The 17082-nt window shown below is 55.4% G+C and overlaps 1 protein-coding gene across 1 annotated transcript; it reads right to left on the reverse strand.

Moving 5' to 3' along the window:
• Nucleotides 1-1623: 1623 nt before the first annotated feature.
• On the reverse strand, nt 1624-5382 carry PRR35 (proline rich 35). The gene is made up of 2 exons (XM_030482251.1): nt 3767-5382; nt 1624-2752 (listed from the first exon to the last, which is right to left on the reverse strand). The coding sequence occupies exons 1-2, from the start codon at nt 5380-5382 to the stop codon at nt 1822-1824; spliced, it is 2547 nt and encodes an 848-aa protein (XP_030338111.1). The 3' UTR covers nt 1624-1821.
• Nucleotides 5383-17082: the final 11700 nt, after the last annotated feature.

Raw genomic sequence — 17082 nt, forward strand, 5'->3', positions numbered from 1 at the left:
AGGTGATGTGAGCAAGGTGCTTGATGTGGAGGGGGCTGCTCTGCTGATGGTCTTACACCATCCAAAGATGACAGCACTGTTCAAACCCAGAAGGAAAGGCCCAGCACCATCTCCCTGTGTGCCCTAAGCAAAGTCCTTGAATGAGAAATAAACCCTTCTGAAGAGGCAGAAGCTTTGTCCAGAGAGCAGTCACATGAGAAGAGCTGGCTCTTCTGTGTCTGAGTCCATCAAAGTACTTGGGAGTCCCAGGTCTGACATGTGGATTTGCCTTCTTCAGCCACTCTAAGTAGGATTGTCCACTTTATATCCAGAGAAAAGCCAGTGTCTAAAGCTCCCTTGCTGTGCTGTGTAGGTCCCTTATTTGTAGCTTTGCTTGCTGTCCTCTTTGTCCTGCCCTCCTGCCCCCATCCTGGCTCTTCTCATTGCCACCAGGTCAAGTCAGTGAAGGCCCTTGGTGCTAACAGGAGACCCCACCACCTCCTGAACAGGAGAGTGGATGGGAGAAGAGAGGGTGCCCAGCTTTTCCAAGCTAAGGAGGGCACATTATATTTGCCACAGTGGGAGGGAGCCCAAGAAATGCTGGCCCAAGCACGGGGACATCCTGAGCCAGAGCAGATGCTGTTCAGCAGGGTGGCAGGGGACAGGAAGTGTCACTGCCCTGCTGTGGGTACCAGTCTGCCCATCAGAGGCAAGAGCCCGCAGCGAGCACAGGGAGAAGGGGGCCTTTTGGGACAGCAATGGGTCCCACAAGCAGCAGGCATCTGCCCCGGGTGGTTGCTCTCCAGTGCGCTGGCTGAGAGGTGGCCACTCAGCATTGGTCTAGCTTTGTCCTTCCACAGCTGACTTTAGGGTCTTTGCCCCTTGAGCAGAGAGGTTCATGGCAGCATCATCTCACCCATTTTGCTGTCCCATGTGTCATCATTTGGGCGATTAGCACTAGTGGGCAGGAGCTCATGGGAGCTCTGCAGGATCAGGACCTTTGTGAGGAACATGTATCATGTCTGCATGGGAGAGGGAGAGGCCATCGGGGCAGAGGGAGGGAAGGTCCCTTCTGTGGAAAGGCAAAAGAAGGAGCCAGACACTGGGGGGCTGATGGGCAGGAACAAGTCCCTACAGCCCAGTGGCCCCTGACACATGGCAGGAGAGCTCAGACCCAGGTGTGGAGCTGTGGCAAAGTGGCTCCTGTGTCATCTTGTCACTGTGGCTGGGGGGATGTTCTTGTCTCCACAGTGTGAGAAGCATGTGGCCTCTGGGTCAGTCCAGCTGCACATCTGGTTCTCTGCTGTGACCCTCAAGCCACCATGGGGTGAAGCCACCGTGTCTTTGCTCTGTACAAGGTGACAGCCACAGTCTGCTTCAGCACAACCATGGCTGGACCAAGACTTGGCCTTCCAAATACCTTGTCTGATATCTACCCATGGGAGATGGGCTGTAGAAGTCCCTGAGTGTCTCTGATGAGAGGGCTGGATGACCCTTCTGCTGAAAGCTCGGTGCTTTCAGCACCTTTCTTATTTTGCCTGCTAGTGACTTCCCTTTCCAAAGGAGCTCAGGGACCAGGGAGCCGAGGCTGTGGAGCATGCAGAGCCCAGCAGCACCATCCTTGACACCGGGGTAGGACAGAGACTGGCTTTTTACACCTTGTGGAGTCAGCTGGGAGCAAGACTGGGGGGAGCAAGTCAGCTGGGGGGAGCTGGCTGGGACCCCACAAAACATGTCCCCAGCCAGGCAGTGGTTAAGCTTTCATCCATGGGGGAGAGGGAGAGCAGAGAGGTGGAACATGAGGTGGTCAGTGAGATCCAGGAGCTTTCGAGCGAGGTGGACTTAGGGGTCGGCATGCAGAGGGCTGTGGACACAGCCTGCGTCTGTCTCACTGGGAAGGCTGCAGGACAGGGAGCGCTGCATGGCCCGGCAGCCCAGTGGCATGTCCTCGGCGGGGACCAGGAGCTGAGGGCCTTGGCTGGCGCTGGACCTGCCATCAGAGCACAGGAGGACACTGGAGTCGGCCTCACACTTGGTGGTACGGCTGTAGTAGGGCTCCATCACACTCCGGAGCTCCAGGGGCATGGTGAGGGGTAGGACCTCAGCCTTGATGACAGCCCCCAGGTGGGCTTCCGAGGAGGATGCTCGCAGGCTCTCGGAGTGGCTCATCTTGATCAGCAGGTCGATGGTTTTGTTCTCAGCCTCGAGGAGGCAGTTTGGCAGCTCCCCCCCGTCTCCAGCCTCCCCGGGGGCTGTACATTTGAGGGCCCCTTGGTCTTTGCCGTGGAGCTTCTCACTTCCCAAGCTCATGTTGCAGGGCTCCTTCTTGGCCTGCTGGACCTTCTCCAGACCTTCCGAGGATCTCTTCACTGAGAGGTCCAGAGGTCCCTCATGGGGTTTGGTGGCTTTCTCCAGTGCCTGGTGGATGTGGTAGAGCTCCCTTCGGATTTTGACCAGCTGGTCCCTCAGCTCCTTTTGCCCAGGGGTGTCCTCCTTTGCCAGATCAGAGAGCTTCTTCTCCACCTCTTGGTACTCCTCTAAGGTTTTGGACAGGTCCCCTATAAGCACGTTTGTGGCCTCAGAGTCTGTCATGGTGGCAGAAGTCTCTTGGGGTCTGCTCTGCTTGCAGGGGCCTTGGTCCAGGCCAGCACCCACAGAGGGAAGAACTTCAGTGTTGTTGCCCCTCTCTAGTTCCTCAGGTTGGCCTGCAAGGACCTCCATGTGCCAGTGGTCCAGGGCTTTGGGGATGTGGCCAGGGTTGGCCCTTGAACCACTGCAGAGAAGAAATGGATACAATCACTACGGAAAGAGATAGGAAAATCCTTCGGTGTATGTGCAGGGCCAGCATTGCCAGCTTCAGTCAGGGCTCCTCCACTGCCTGCTGAGGCCCTTCCAGGAAGGGCTTTGGTCTGAGCATTCAGAGCCCTGGCTGGACCTGCTCCTGGCATTGTTCTCCCAGGAACCTCCCACAGACCCTGACACAGGCTATTTCATGACACCCCCCAACAAAGGGAGAGACCAGCGTGGGGAGATGGTGCTGATAAGTGACCCCAGCTCAGCTGGCCAATCCTGGGTTCTCCTTCTTCTTGGACCACTGGAGAACAGTGACGGAAATGACCATCCTACAGTCCTGAAAGCCCAATTGGAGAGGATGTCTCCAGCCAACCTGAGAGCAGGGAAGAGGCAGGTGGAGATAGAAAACCATGGAGAGCTTCTCCTAAGAAAGCTCCTCCAGGTGCCAGAAGCCAAACCCAAAAGGTTTTACAGTGACATTTTCTTGGAGCCACAGCTGGATGTGCACAACCAGGGGAGGAACTGAAACTGTTCAAAGGAGCTGTGCACGTTTCTAGCCCCAGGTAAAAGGAAATGTTTGGAAACGTGACCCTCCCTCTGGGCTTTCGAACCAGAAGGTAAATCAAAGGAATGCAAATGCCTGCTTTTAAAAATAGGCAATGACTGTTCCAGGAACCCTAGGATAGCTGGAGATCCAAGAGGAGGTTCCCTGGTTCCTGGAGAGCACAAGTCCACACCACACTGGCACCACACCACTGCTGGCTCCATATGAAACAGGGGACAGCGAAGGACAGCAAGTGGTGGCATCACCCAGATCCCTTGGTCCTGAAGGGTGGAAAGCCTTGCTCAGGTGTGGTATGGACCCACCAGCCTGGAGTGTGCTCGGCCCTTGGAGACTCCTCTCATGGTTTAGAGCCAAGTGGGGCGCAATCAGTAATATGATAGGGTATGAAGATGATGTGAGGAAGAGTCAGAGAGATCACAGGCACCTTACCTGCTCTGGTAGCTGAGTTTTCCAGGCATCAGCCTTTCGGGTCCTATCAAATCCAGCCCATTGGCAGAGAACTTCCTCTTCAGGGAGTTGCCTGGAGGGCTGTTGGTCTCTAGACAGGTCACCATCGGTAGCTCTGTCTTCCGGACACTGCTGGGGGCGAAAGCACCATCCTTCATCCCCACTGTGTTTTGGTAGATGTCAGTAGATGGCTTTTTGCATAGGTTGCTGAGGCCCAGTGCAGGGCTGCTCTCCTTCTCCTGGGACAACCATTTCTCCTCTTCCTCCTGCCCCAGCATGGCAGGGTGGCTGAGCTCAGAGGCCAGCTCCTCTCTGACACCTTTGGACCAAGGAAAGCCTGTCTTCAGAACTGGGACCTTCAGCAGCCCTGATTTGGTTGGCTCACTGGGAGGTTTTGCTTGGGGCGGTGTGGGCATGACAGAGCCCACCAGCTGCTGGGCTTCTGGCTTGCTGGAGGGCATCTTGCTTTCCGTGGAGACGAAGGTGTGCTCGAAGAGCAAGGGGTAGTAGAAGCGGGGCAGGAAGGCTGAGCGCTCAGGGCTCTGCAGAGGCTGGAAGTGGGAGGCATGTGGGTGCATCAGCTGGGCCGTGGAGGCCAGGAAGGGCAGCTGAGCCAAGTGTTGGTGTGTTGTAGCACTGTTGGCCATGGTGGGGCTCAGGTAGGAGAACAGGCTGGGGTTTAATGGGTAGTTAATACCCAGCAGTGAGAGGTTGAGGCCCTGAGGTTCGTGGTAGTCACCGTAGGCTGGAGGGGGGTAGCATGGGATGATGTTGCTGTCAGTACAAGTTGGAGAAACCTCAGGTGTGTTCCTCCTTTGCCCATTTGCCACCAGCTTCCACTGCTCCATAAGGATCCCGCTGCTGGCCAGGCATTTCTTTGGCGCTTTGCAATGCTTTGGCTTAGCATCTAGGTCTGGGGAGGTCATTTCCCTGCTTTTCATGACATGGTTCTTGAGGGAGAAGACATCCGTGATAATGAAGTCGGGCTCCACCTCCTTGCAAGGCTTATCCCTCTTGTTCTTGAAACCCAAGACCAAAGCATTCACTTCTGGTTCAGTTGGGTCACCTTGGCAACCTGCCTCCTCAGTTTTCTCCTTCTTTTCCCCCATCTCCCTCAACAGGCCAGCAACATCATCCTCCTCCTCTTGGAACTGGCCACCTTCTTCACCAGCCCCCTCACCAGCAGGCAGGATGTCCACCGCTGACATCGGCTTGTCCTTGTGGCTGTCTCTGATGTTCTGCTTGGCCCTCACCGACCCTGCTGACGTGGCTGAGGAGTCACAGGTCTCCTGCTCGTCCCGCTGCCCGCGCAGGCAGGAGGTCTCCGTTGCGTGCAGCAGCCGCAGCTCTGGGTGCAGCAGGTTGCCCTTCTTGTAGGGCCATTCAGACTCAATAAGGAGGGAGAGGGAGTTCTTGCACAGGCTGTACTTCATGTGGTTGTAGAGGTGGGACTTCTCCATGCAGGTGAAGGGGCACTGGAAGCATTTGTAGTTGTACGGCTTGCCCCATGGCCTCGGGATGTAGTGAGGCTTTTTCGGCTTCCTCTCCTTGTGCTTGTAGACCGAGGTCAACTTGCAGCCCACGTCGTCCTTGGACATGGTGGTGGGTGCCTGGAGATGGCTCCTGGTGGGAACAGAGGGGCACAGCACGTCGATCTTCCCACACCTCTCTGGGAACCACTGTGTGCTCTGGAAGAAGGACAGTGTGGAGCTGTGAGATGTGCCTGGAGCTCCGTGGGCACCTCCTGGCCCCACGGAGTGGAGCTGCTGGCACCTTGGTCTGGAGCTTCTGTGGTTGGGATTTAAACCCAGGCCAGTGGTGGAATTTTTGCCCAAACCCCATTGCTGAGCCCATTATTTACCCCCTTCTGTCAAATCACCCCAAGGGAAAGGAAAACAAACACTATTAAAGGCGTTGAAGCTAAACCTCCTCGAGCTGACACTGAAGCACCCAGGGACCTGCCCCAGCCGAGAGACCACTTCCCTGCTGAGGATAGGGAACTACAGAGAAACCCACCAGCAGCCCTGGACACTGCGTTGGGCACCGACCTCTGCAGCTTTGGCATCCGCTGGGGTGCTGCAGTGCTGGAACCAACAAAGATGTTCCACAGCTCAGCCACCAAAGGTGGTGCAGAGCTGGGCTCAATGAGGATGCCTGAAACCCTCAATGTGCAGTCGTGGTGCAAAGAGGACAGTCAGATGGACAGACTGGGTGGGGAGAGGCTGCTGACTGACTGACTGACTGCCTTTAACCTGGTATTGATGCTGGAAGGGCAGTCCTGCCTTCCTGGCAGCACAGGGCTGGCCCTGTCTTGTGGTAGGACAGGGATAATCCAGCCTGGAAATCCATTCTGGGATAAAACATCCCTCTCAATTCCAGGTTCCCAATTCCAATTTCAGTCTTCCCCAGGACTGAAATGTCTGGAGTATGGCCCTCTGACAGTGTTGGTCCTTGTATGCTTCCCGCTGCAGCCTCCCTGGGGCACTGGGTTGTGCTGGTCTTGGCAGCCCACTGGAGCAGGCAGGGGAACACGGCACCCCAGCTCCTCGCCTCCCAGAGCAGCCAAGTCTGTGTAGGATCCACACTCATAGAACTGGGCTTCTCCACAGATAGCCAAGCAGCATCTCCTGGAGTCACAGAGCACCGACACGGATGCACACGCCTGCGTCACCCCTCCAGAAGCCGCTCTGCCCTGGAGGGACCTGCCGGCTTCTTCCCCATTAGAACAAAACCTGCATTCCTCCTGGGGAGGGCAGCGGATTTGAAGGCTCATTCTGTGTGATGGGGCTCATTTCTCACAGACTAAATCCTTCCCCCATGTGGCAGGTCCCAGGGCAGAGCTCTACCGCAGGAGACCCTGCAGCCAGGCTGCAGCCAGGAAGTAGAAGAGAGCAGTAACATCTCCATCTCCAGGTGGATCCATTTGACTTCCCAGCTTTTGGGGAGAAGGAGACAAACCGTGCAGGATGAGAAGGGCACATACTGGGACACTCTGTGGCTTTGGGCACCAGGACCAGGAGCTGCCCAGGGATGGCTCCAGGCAGTGGCTCAAGGACCTGACAATGGTCATTGCTCCCCACCAGAGTGGAGTGTGCCCAGCCCAGCCATAGCCTGCATCCTGACGCATGTAACCTGGGAGGCACATGCAGCTCCCAGCAGGGACAGGCACAGCAGGGCTGAAAAGCTGGGATCAGAGTGGGACGGGCAGAGAAGGGACTGTTGCCATGCAGCCCCGTGATGCTCCCCACTTCCCAAGGCTGGGTGCATGCCTGCTGTAGGCAGCTCCCTGCCATGACCCCATGTCCTTGGGGCTGGCTACAGCCCGATAGCCCCAGATTTTCTCCCCTGAGCATCCCACTCTGGGTACACATGGATGCTCTGGCCACAGCCTGGAATACCATGTGCCCTGAAGGAGCAGTAGCCCTGGAGACAGTCCCACCAGCCCCATGCCCAGGAGGTGGCTGTGCTGGGCTGAAGGATGCTCCATGCTCTGCTACCCACCCTCCTCGCCACTAGCGCCAAGGAGCATCACCTTCCTCTGGGAGCGTGGTGAGAGCATTTGTGCAGCGGGAGAGGGAATTACCTGTATAGGACCTTTTTCACTTTCTTCCTGAGGTCTTGTTTGTCATCAAACAGCAGAGACCATCTCCTGCCTGCGATGGAGACAGGGAACAAGCTGTGCTGTGGCTTCCCCAGTGCAGCACAGGAGCCTGCAGGGCAGGCTGAGCTGCAGGCAGGGTTTGGGGACAGCCCCCTACATGCCCACATGTCACTTGAACTGGAATCTGACCCTGCTGCTAAGATCTGGTCTTGCAGAAAATAGTCAAAAACATCCCCTTGTAATGAACCCGTGCCCCCCGGGATGCTGCAGGAGCTCCAGGGATTCAGACCTGACCTGCACCAGCCAGGGCTAATCTCTCCCTTGGCTTGGGGCCTCCTGCCTGCAGGTTCTCCCCAGTGAGTGACAGCCTGCCTGGAGGGACATGCTTGTCCTTGAGCCCTCAGACACTTCTGCATGCATCAGGCCTGTGAGCCGGGAGCACTCTGCACACACGCTGCAGTGCTCAGGGCAGCAGAAGGGATGCAGTGGGATGGGATCCCTGTGAGCATCGCTCCCTAGCTCCAGCCACTGAGCCCGGGGTGCCCCGAGCATCCTGCCCTGTGCTCTGGTCTCCTGCCCCACCTCTCCTTCCTGCTAAAGGACAAGAAACAAATTGGGGCTGAGCCGGGAGCTGGGCGCCTTGGCCCCGCTGCGATGCATGGCACCTGTTTGCAGGTCAGTTGAACAAACATCATTTGCTGTTTATATGCCAGAGGCAGATTAAATCTTTGCTGGGAGACTGGAACTGGTTGTTCCGTTCCTGCACACCTGATCCTCCTCCTCCAGGGCCGCTGCGAAAGGTGTTTGTTCCCCTCCTGTGCCCAATGGTACCATTGAGATGTCCCACGTGGGGAGAGGCAGCTTGGCTGCTTCACAGAATCATAGGATCAACCAGGTTGGAAAAGACCTCTAAGATCATCAAGTCCAACCATTCCCCAGCACTGCCAAGGCCACCACTAAACCATGTCACTAAGGGCCTTCTCTACACAGTTTGTGAACACTTCCAGGGACGGTGACTCCACCACTGCCCTGGGCAGCCTGTTCCAATGCCTGACCACCGTCTGGGGAAGAAACTGTTCCTAATATCCAGTCTAAACCTCCCCTGGTGCAGCTTGAGGCTGTTTCCTCTTGTCCTATCACTTGGCACTTGGGAGAAGAGACCGACCCCCACATCCCTAACGCTGCAGAAAGGAACAGAAAGGAAGGAGAATAGGAAAAAGCAAAGAAAAGGAAAGGGAGCGAGTGCGAAGCGTGAGCCAGGCAAGCTGTGTCGGAGCGGAGGCACCCCCAGAGCCGGGAGCCAGGCGCTGCGGCTCCTGGTTGCTGAGCAGTTCCCGCACCAGCAGATCTTCGTGGTCTGCTGAGTCTCTCTCTGCCACAACACATTATTTCCAGTGGGCTGTCAGCCACGGCGGTGGGGCCGTGCCCGCGGGCAGCGCGTGCCAGGGACACAGCACCTGTGCCTGGGAATTGCAGCATCCCTGCTCTCCAACCCGGGAATGCTGCAGGGAGAGGGCATGGTCAGATGGAGAGAGCGGACAAGAGGAGAAGAAAGAGAGAGAGAGACAAAGGGAAGGAAGAAGGGAGAGATGCCCAGGAAAGAGATCTGCACTCCCCAGTGCTCCAGTACTTAAATCCCAGCTCCAGCCGCAGGGATGCAGGGAAGTGCACACAACCAGTGAGGCAACTGAACTGCAACGCATCAAATGTCCATTCATGTCTCTAATAACAGTCAAAAGCAGATTCCCAGGATGTGTGGAAAGCATCTATGGTGCTGCTTCAGTTTTAGAATCACAGAATCTCAGACTGGTTTGGGCTGGAAGGGACCTTAAGGCTCATCCAGTCCCAACCCCCGGCCACGGGCAGGGACACCTTCCACTGGACCAGGTTGCTCCAAGCCCCATCCAACCTGGCCTTGAACACTTCCAGGGATGGGGCAGCCACAGCTTCTCTGGGCACCTTGTGCCAGCACCTCAGCACCCTCACAGGGAAGAACTTCTGCCTCAGAGCTCATCTCAATCTCCCCTCTGGCAGGTTAAAGCCATTCCCCCTTGGCCTGTCCCTACAGGCCCTTGTCCAAAGCCCTTCTCCAGCTTTCTTGTAGCCCCTTTAGGCACTGGAAGCTGCTCTAAGGTGTTCCCAGAGCCTTCTCTTCTCCAGGCTGAACAATCTAGCTCATATCTCTAATAATAGTCAAAAGCAGATTCCCAGGATGTACGGCAAGCATCTATGGTGCTGCTCCAGTTTTCCTAACATGATATCCATCACAGCACATCCCTACAGTAGGATGGGTGCCGCTGCATACAGCTCGTGTCAGTTGAAGCTGTGGAGATGTTCAGCCCCCAAAGCATCCTCCCACCACACCACAGAGCTTCATCCTCCAGCTTCCCGAGCTTGCTGGTCCCCAGTCTTTGGAGGAAGCAGCAACCACAGTCCATGTCCACCCTCCCACCACATGGTTCACCATCACACCCCTGCTTCACCCTTTCCTTTCCAGGCTGGAGCTGGACATAGGGCCAAACACTTACAGACCTCTTCCCCTTCCCTGAGCCTCTTCCTGGTCTGCAGCAGCCGTTTGCAGGAAGGGGCTTGGTCTGGTGGGTTCCTGTGTCAACACCAACCATCCCTGCAGCCCATAGGTAGGCATGCCTGTGCCCACCGCTGAGGGGAGGAGAGACAAAAACACTCTGAAGTGCAGCAGTCTGGTTCAAAGACAGGTCTCCTGCAGCATGTGTGTCCATCAGAGCAGCTCTGCCACTGTGAACTTGCCCTGGTCTGCTTTCGCAAACCCCCAAGAGCTTTTCTGTCTGCAACAAAGACCCCATCTCTCAAACTGATTTCCTTTCTTTGCTGCTGTCCTCTGAGTCCTCCAGTGCTGCCTGTAGGCTGCCAGGAAGCTGCAATGCTCCCATGGAAATTGGCTGCCCTCAACCTTTCCCAGATGGCTGTAGGACATGGCATGGAGGAAGGGGCTCAAGAAAGGCGCTGAAGTTCTCCACTCAGTGGTGCTGGGATGAACCTCCTGCCTCACACCTTGTCCTGCCACAGAGAGCTCCTCTGGTCTCTTATGAGCTGGTCCTACCCTGCATGGGTGGGAATTCATTTTCAGTCTCCTGCACACGCAGCACCAACTGCAGGGACAACTCTTCCCTGTACCTATGTCCATCCAGCTACTTCCTTCTGGACTGTCAAGGTTGCTTTGGGGCTCCGCATCACACCAGGCTGTGTGGTCCTGGCCTTGCCATCGCAGGGAGCGCACTGCCCCCATGACCCAGCTAGCCAGGATGGTCCAGTGGGGAGCAGGAGGAGGGTGCCTTTTCCATGGGATCTCACACAAAGCCATCCCTTTCCTGCAATTACCCGGACTTTTCCATTCTGGTGCTTCCCATGGCGTTTATCCCTGCTGAAACAGGCAGAGAGGCATCGCAGGGAGCCGCTGATCAATGCAAACCACTTTCCCACTTTACATGCTTTGCCGCAGGGGCCGCTCGGCTATTAGCAGCTATCGGGTCCCTTTTTGATTTCATAGCCTGGAGTGCTGTGATTTGAGCTTTTAAGCGTTTATGGGAGGCTGGGATGAGGGCAATTGGCCACGGCAAAGCAGCAGGCACTGGGCAAGGGGAGGGAGGTCTGGCTGGTGGATCTGGGAGCTCTCCTGAACCTCACCCCACAGCACAGCACTGTGCTGAACCGCTCTTGTAAAGTGACTGTGTGAGGCCACCCAGCTCCCTCTGCCTCTGGGCGTCTCTACATCAGTGGCTTTGAAGCTATTCCCACCTCAAGATGTGCCTTCCTCTGGTTCAGTCTCAATAGTTGCACCAAAACCTGTTCTCCCAGAGCCACGTAATATCTCCAGAAAGGCCTGGGGCTTCCCATCTGCCCCACACTGCCAATCCTTCCACCTCTGCACACCCAGCACCCACAGTTCAGCATGGCTCAGCTGCTCAGGGGGTTCTTCATCACAAGTTGCATGTCTCCATGTGTGGGGTCACCAAACCACGTGCTTTACATCCCGGGGGCAAGACTAAGTTAGAGTCATGATCTACAAATCTGATAGCATTTGGATTCCCATCCTTAAGTTTTCCGGCATTTGGAATGGTGTTTCAGTTTGGGAAAGCTTACATTCCCTTCACAGAGAGCTTTCGGTGAGGGCCACCTGCAGACCCAAAGCCACTCTGTAGCCCTTTCCAAACACCAGTCCAGAAGTGAGGTGGCTCCATCTTCATGAGCACTGCTGCCTTTCGAAGTGCAGTGCTGCCTGGGATCCCTGCCCAGCCTTGGGGTGTCCTTCAGGCCACATGCTGAACTCACTCGTGCTGGACCCAGAGCACCTTCATGCGTACAAGTCTTCCCTAATTTTGGGTCAAAATCTTCACCCTTTTGTGCACTTGTTCAAGAGGTGTCTCTGACCTCTTCTGAGTTCCTCTGCCTCCAGCCTCCACCCCCAGAAAGCAGCTCTCTGTCCCTGAATCCCAGTTAGCCTGAAGACTCCCTGGGGCAACTCCAGCATCCTATGAGGAGCACGCATGGTGGCAAGCATTCAACCAAGTGTCAATGGGTTGGAGTCATTGTCTTCTGCCTGTGACACACACAGCACAACTCACAGGCTCCTTGAGAGATGAGATCAGGCCTTCACAGCCTCCAGGCTACTCTCCAGAGACACCAGGGTCTTCCACTGCAGAAGACTTTCCTCCCACATCCTTTCCTGCCGCAAGCCCTTCAGGGGCAGAGGCAGGTCCTGGTGAGGAAATGTAAGACTGTCTCTCCACATTATACCAACCACCCGCACAAGCTCGTGCCTAGGCTTCACTACAGGAATTTCCTATGTCTTCCTCCACCTCCATTTCTACCTGCTAATGGAGCCCCAGTAGACCAGAGGCTCGCAGCCTTGGCATCGGTGGCTCACAGGCAAACAGACCTCTATATCTGTGAAGACAACGTCAATCTCCAAATGAAATGTGCATCTGGATAGAGGAGAAAGTGGCTGTGTGCAAGCCAGGAGGGTCAGCAGCATGGCTGGCACCCAAAGGTATGCAGAGGAGATGGTGTCCAAGGCTGGCATGGTGAGCAGGGGAAGAGAAGGAACTTCTGGACACAACTGGAGAGGCTTAAGAAGTGCATGCAGTTGGAATAGGAAGGCATGGCCCAGCTCTCCCACATGATAAAGTCTGTGCCATGCCTATAATGTGCAGGGTTCCTGGAAGTCCAAAGTGTCATCTTTCCTGTTCCAGGAGCTGGAAGGTGCTTGGTGGTTTCACCTTCATGCTGGACATGATATGCTGCACATGAAAAGTTTCCATACCCTCTTCTAGTTTCCTTGACCTCTGAAGTTTCTTCCCATCCTTCAGAGGTTTCTCCTGCTCTTGCTGGTCTGACAGCCCAGAATGGCATCTCACTGTCTGTGGCCACCTGCCCTGGGAGATCCAGGGATGGGAGATCCTGGGACATCGGGATGGGGCATCCCAGAGAAGCTGCGGCTGCCCCACCCCTGGCAGTGTTCAAGGCCAGGCTGGACGGCACTTGGAGCAACCTGGTCTAGTGGAAGGTTCCCCACGGCAGGGGGTTGGAACTGCGCGAGCTTTAAGGTTCCTTCCCACTCAAACCAGTCTGGAACTATGATTCTATGATCCCCTCCCAGCCTTCCACCTGGCACACCTTTGGGGACGGTGGCATATCTCCCTTCCTCCTGGTCACCCCAGCCTGTCCCCTCCCATGTGCTGTGGCAACAGGCAGCAGCCAAGCAGGGCAATATGGGGCTCAGCTCTGTGACGATTCCCAACATCCACCTCTTCCTCCCACCACAGACTAAGCCATGGGAAGATCTTCAGTAGGGCACAGACGTTAGTCACCTCTTCTGCCCTGTCACAACACCAGTCCCCAGGCTGGCTATGGACACAATGCACCCTCCCACCTCCCCTGCAAAGCAACCTGGTCTGTCACACAACAAGGTGCATTTTGTCACCCCCTGTCCCACCAGAAGGCTCCAAGACCTTCCTAAACCAATGCAGCCAGATTCCACAGTACCAATACTTAGAAACATTCTCCTCCTTTTCGCTTTCCATTTATCCTTGGACACTTCACACACTCCTTAAATGCCTTCCCCGTCCACATCTTCACATCCCCATTCAATCCTTCCTGCTTTCTTCAGGGTCTTTCCCATCCTCTCCTCTCTTGCTCCAGCTCCTGGCAGACTACATTCTGTCTCTGCTTGCGTGGTGGATGTGGCTCCTTTCCTGCAAGGCTGATTTTTATTCCATTAGCCCCAGATGTCTCCTGCTGCATGGGGTGACTCCATCCCAGATGCAAGACTTTGCACTTCCCATTGCTGAGCTCCTACAGGTCACTGTCAGCCCATTTCTCCCCCCAGGACCTGCACAACCCATCGAGCCTGGCAGTCCAGCCACTTTTTGACCCACCTTGTCCTTATTTACCCAAATTGGCCATGAGGATACTGCAGGAAAACATGTCAAGGGCCCTGCTAACGTCACATAAACAACATCCCTTTCTTCCCCCTTATCCAGGCAGCCAGTCAGTCATCTCCTCACAGAAGGCAGTCACGCTGCTCCAGCACGATTTGCCCCTGGTAAATTCACCCTGGCACCTTCTCATCATCCATGAGGCTGGAAAGGATTGTGAGGACTTGCTTCACAGTCTTCCAGAGACTTCGATGGGCCTGGCCCACCCCAGGTGCTCCCTGATGGGTCTGAGCTGCTTGTGCCACAGGGCACATGAAGCCAGCAGCCGTTGCATTCCTGCAGGGACCTCTGTGCATCCCAGTAGATTGTGGGATGCAGCAAGCAGTGCCAGGGGGATGACTTGGCTGATCCCAGTGCTGAGCCTCTTGGGACTTTCTGAAATGGATCAGTGTCCCCAGGGGCTTCCCAAGCAGAGTGGCAGCTGCCCAGCCCTCCTTTGAGATTGCCCCGTGCAGCCCAAGAGCCTTCCTCAGTGCATCCTCAAGACACAGACCCACGAGCAGACACACTCCTCATCACTCCCTCCTTCCTGCCTGCCCAGAAGGACAAGGGTGGGCAGGGGTGGGCAGAGAAAGGGATTGCAGGTTGTGGGGGACACACAGAACACACCCTTCCTTCTTGGCTGGGATCCTGGCTCTCCCAGGGCAATCACCAAAAGATCCCCCTCCCATAAGTTAAAGGATAAGTCTCTCTTTAGCCAAAACATGGCCGAGATACAGCAGGATTTCAACCACCCCTGGAAAAGGGGGACTGTTGCAGTGCTGTGCCCATACCCGGGAGGATGCAGGCTCATCCCTGCTCCCACCTGCCAGCTCCAGGCACTGGCTCCAGCCAGAGATTTTAGGATGCAGCCATGAGGGAGATGTTTAAATCATGGCAAACACGAGCCACCAAGGAACTGCCACCTGCAAAGGATGGGGTATATTTAAGGTACAAGCCAATAAACTAAACTGGGGGGGAGCTTGGTGCACCAATCCAGCATCATTTGGTGACCACATCCAGGAAATCCAGCCCATTGTAAAATGCATTCCGAAATGGCCCCAATTAGGAATCTCTCCCTTCCCATCCTTAGGTGGGCACGAGCAACTCCACTTGCTAAATAAAAACCTCAAGGGGAAATGGTTTGCTGCTGCTTGGGATAGCTGGGGAACAACGGGAGAATTGCAGAGCAGAAGATGTGGTTGGGATTGACTCCAGTGAAGGTGCAGGAGCTGAACCAGCCAGAAGCCCTCTCGCAGGGATGGGACCACCCTGGTTCTGGCCAGCAGGCAGGGAGAGAAACGCTGGTTATTCCTGGGGGATTAAGGATGCCCCATCCCTGGCAGTGTTCAAGGTCAGGTTGGACACAGGGGCTTGGAGCAACCCAACCTGGTCTAGTGGAAGGAGTCCCTGCCCGTGGCAGGGGGTTGGAACTGGATGAGCCTTAATGTCCCTTCCAACCCAAACCAGTCTGGGATTCTATGATTCTGTGATAACATGCTCCCAGCAGAGGAGGGAAGCAGGAGGGACATGGCCCTGGGAGGCGGCTGGCCCACAGGGACCAGTGCTCCTCTTTGCATCCCTTTTGCAGGCAGATTTCCCCCCTGAAAGATGTATTTAGTCTCAGGCAGGAACATTTGTGATGCTGCAGGCTCCCCTGCAGAGAGCAGATACCTCTCTGCCTTCTGCCTGGTGCTTGATGAGGGTGTTTGGTTGTTTTTTCTTAATGCAGATCAAGGTGGCTCCCAGGGTGATGCTGCCCACTGGTCTTGCTCCCTGTATTTCCAGCTCCTTCACCCCCCCCAAAAATGGGAGAGCATCTCAGTCCCTGGTCCTGCACCATGGGCAGCATTTGGGCTGCAGGATGGTGATGGGAGCCGAGGGATGTCACGGAGGCTGAGCAGAGCAGGGAACACTTGGACACAAAATCACCCAGCGAGGTCTGTACTGGCCAAGGAATGACCAGGAGGAGTAAGAATGGCCTGAGGCAAAGCCACCGGGACTTTAGGCAGGGATGCTATTAGCTGGTGGATAAAGCGGGAATGCAGCTCATTAACCTGTGCTGTGCTGTGGGTCCTGCAAGTCCCTGGCTGCCTGGCACCGCAGTCGGCAGCGCTGGAATGTGCCAGACCAGGGATGTTGGGGGCAGCTGCTGTGGAAGTCCCTGGGATGCCTGCGCAGGAAGGGGGTGACTTTCTGTCTGCTTCCTCCTTCAAATCGGAGTCCCCTCATTACCTCCAGGTCCGGTGAGGCTCTGGAATGCCCGGGGAGCTCCAGGAAAGGGTGAGAAGACCCAAGGGGATGGGGGGTGTGATGCATTCACAACCTCCCATCCCAGATTTGACAGAAGGGAAGCAAATCCTCCACGTGGAGGTGGGAAAGCAGGACGGGATGAGAGCGGGGTGAAGGCAGCACCCAACAGATGCACAAAACCTCTCCCCATCTCTGTCCAAGGATTTGCTACCACCACGATGCATATCTGGGACTTTCTGACCCCATTTCCTTGCCTTTTTGTTATTAAGAAGGCTCTGACTGCTATGAGCTACTCCTCATTACATGACCTCTTGATTTGATTACCCAAATAACTGTAACACGCGTTCTCTGGTGTGAGGAGTTGTATTCCTGGTTGGCAGGATTAAGCATTTCAGTAACTAACCTCCAACAATTAATTCAGCAGCTCAGTTTATTTTTCACTTCCATTAAGAAGGGTTTAGAGGAAAAAAAATATGGATAATATTGTCTTACTGCTAAGTTTCACCCTTCCCCTCCTTTTGTATTCTTTTTCACAATGGCAAATACTTATAACGTCTCCATTGCTCTTCGTGATTATGATCTTAAGATCCTTTCCGACCCTAACCATTCTATGATTCTATGATTCTTATACCAACATGGAGAGGTAAATACACTAAAATTAACCCATGCTCTGTGCCTGCCCAGGCTGGCTCCTGAGTTGGAGTAAGAAGCATCCCTTGGAAATGATCATGCCACTGCACAGGGTGATGTCTCAGCCCTTTCCCACAGTCTGCACATCCCATGACCGGGTACCAGCTCCTGCCCCCCTGTCTGCAGTACAGTGTCCCCCGGCACCATGGAATGAATGGTGAGAGTGCAAAACCAATGGCAGAAGGCAGCTTTGAGCAGGGGGAATGTTCCCCCTCCAGGTCCTTGGTGGGTTTCTATTCCCCTGGACCTGTGTTGAGACCTTCGGCAGCCGCCAGCACCTTCCACCCGGTTCCCACCCC

Source organism: Strigops habroptila, chromosome 4 (assembly GCF_004027225.2).
Source record: "Strigops habroptila isolate Jane chromosome 4, bStrHab1.2.pri, whole genome shotgun sequence".
NCBI classification, from domain to species: Eukaryota; Metazoa; Chordata; class Aves; order Psittaciformes; family Psittacidae; genus Strigops; species Strigops habroptila.

Excerpts from the sequence above, each read along its gene's own strand:
- PRR35 (XM_030482251.1), bottom strand. The coding sequence starts at position 5,382 with ATGTCCAAGGACGACGTGGGCTGCAAGTTGACCTCGGTCTACAAGCAC. Across the intron at positions 2,753-3,766 it reads AAACTCAGCTACCAGAGCAG|TGGTTCAAGGGCCAACCCTG; the intron begins GTAAGGTGCCTG and ends TCTTCTCTGCAG.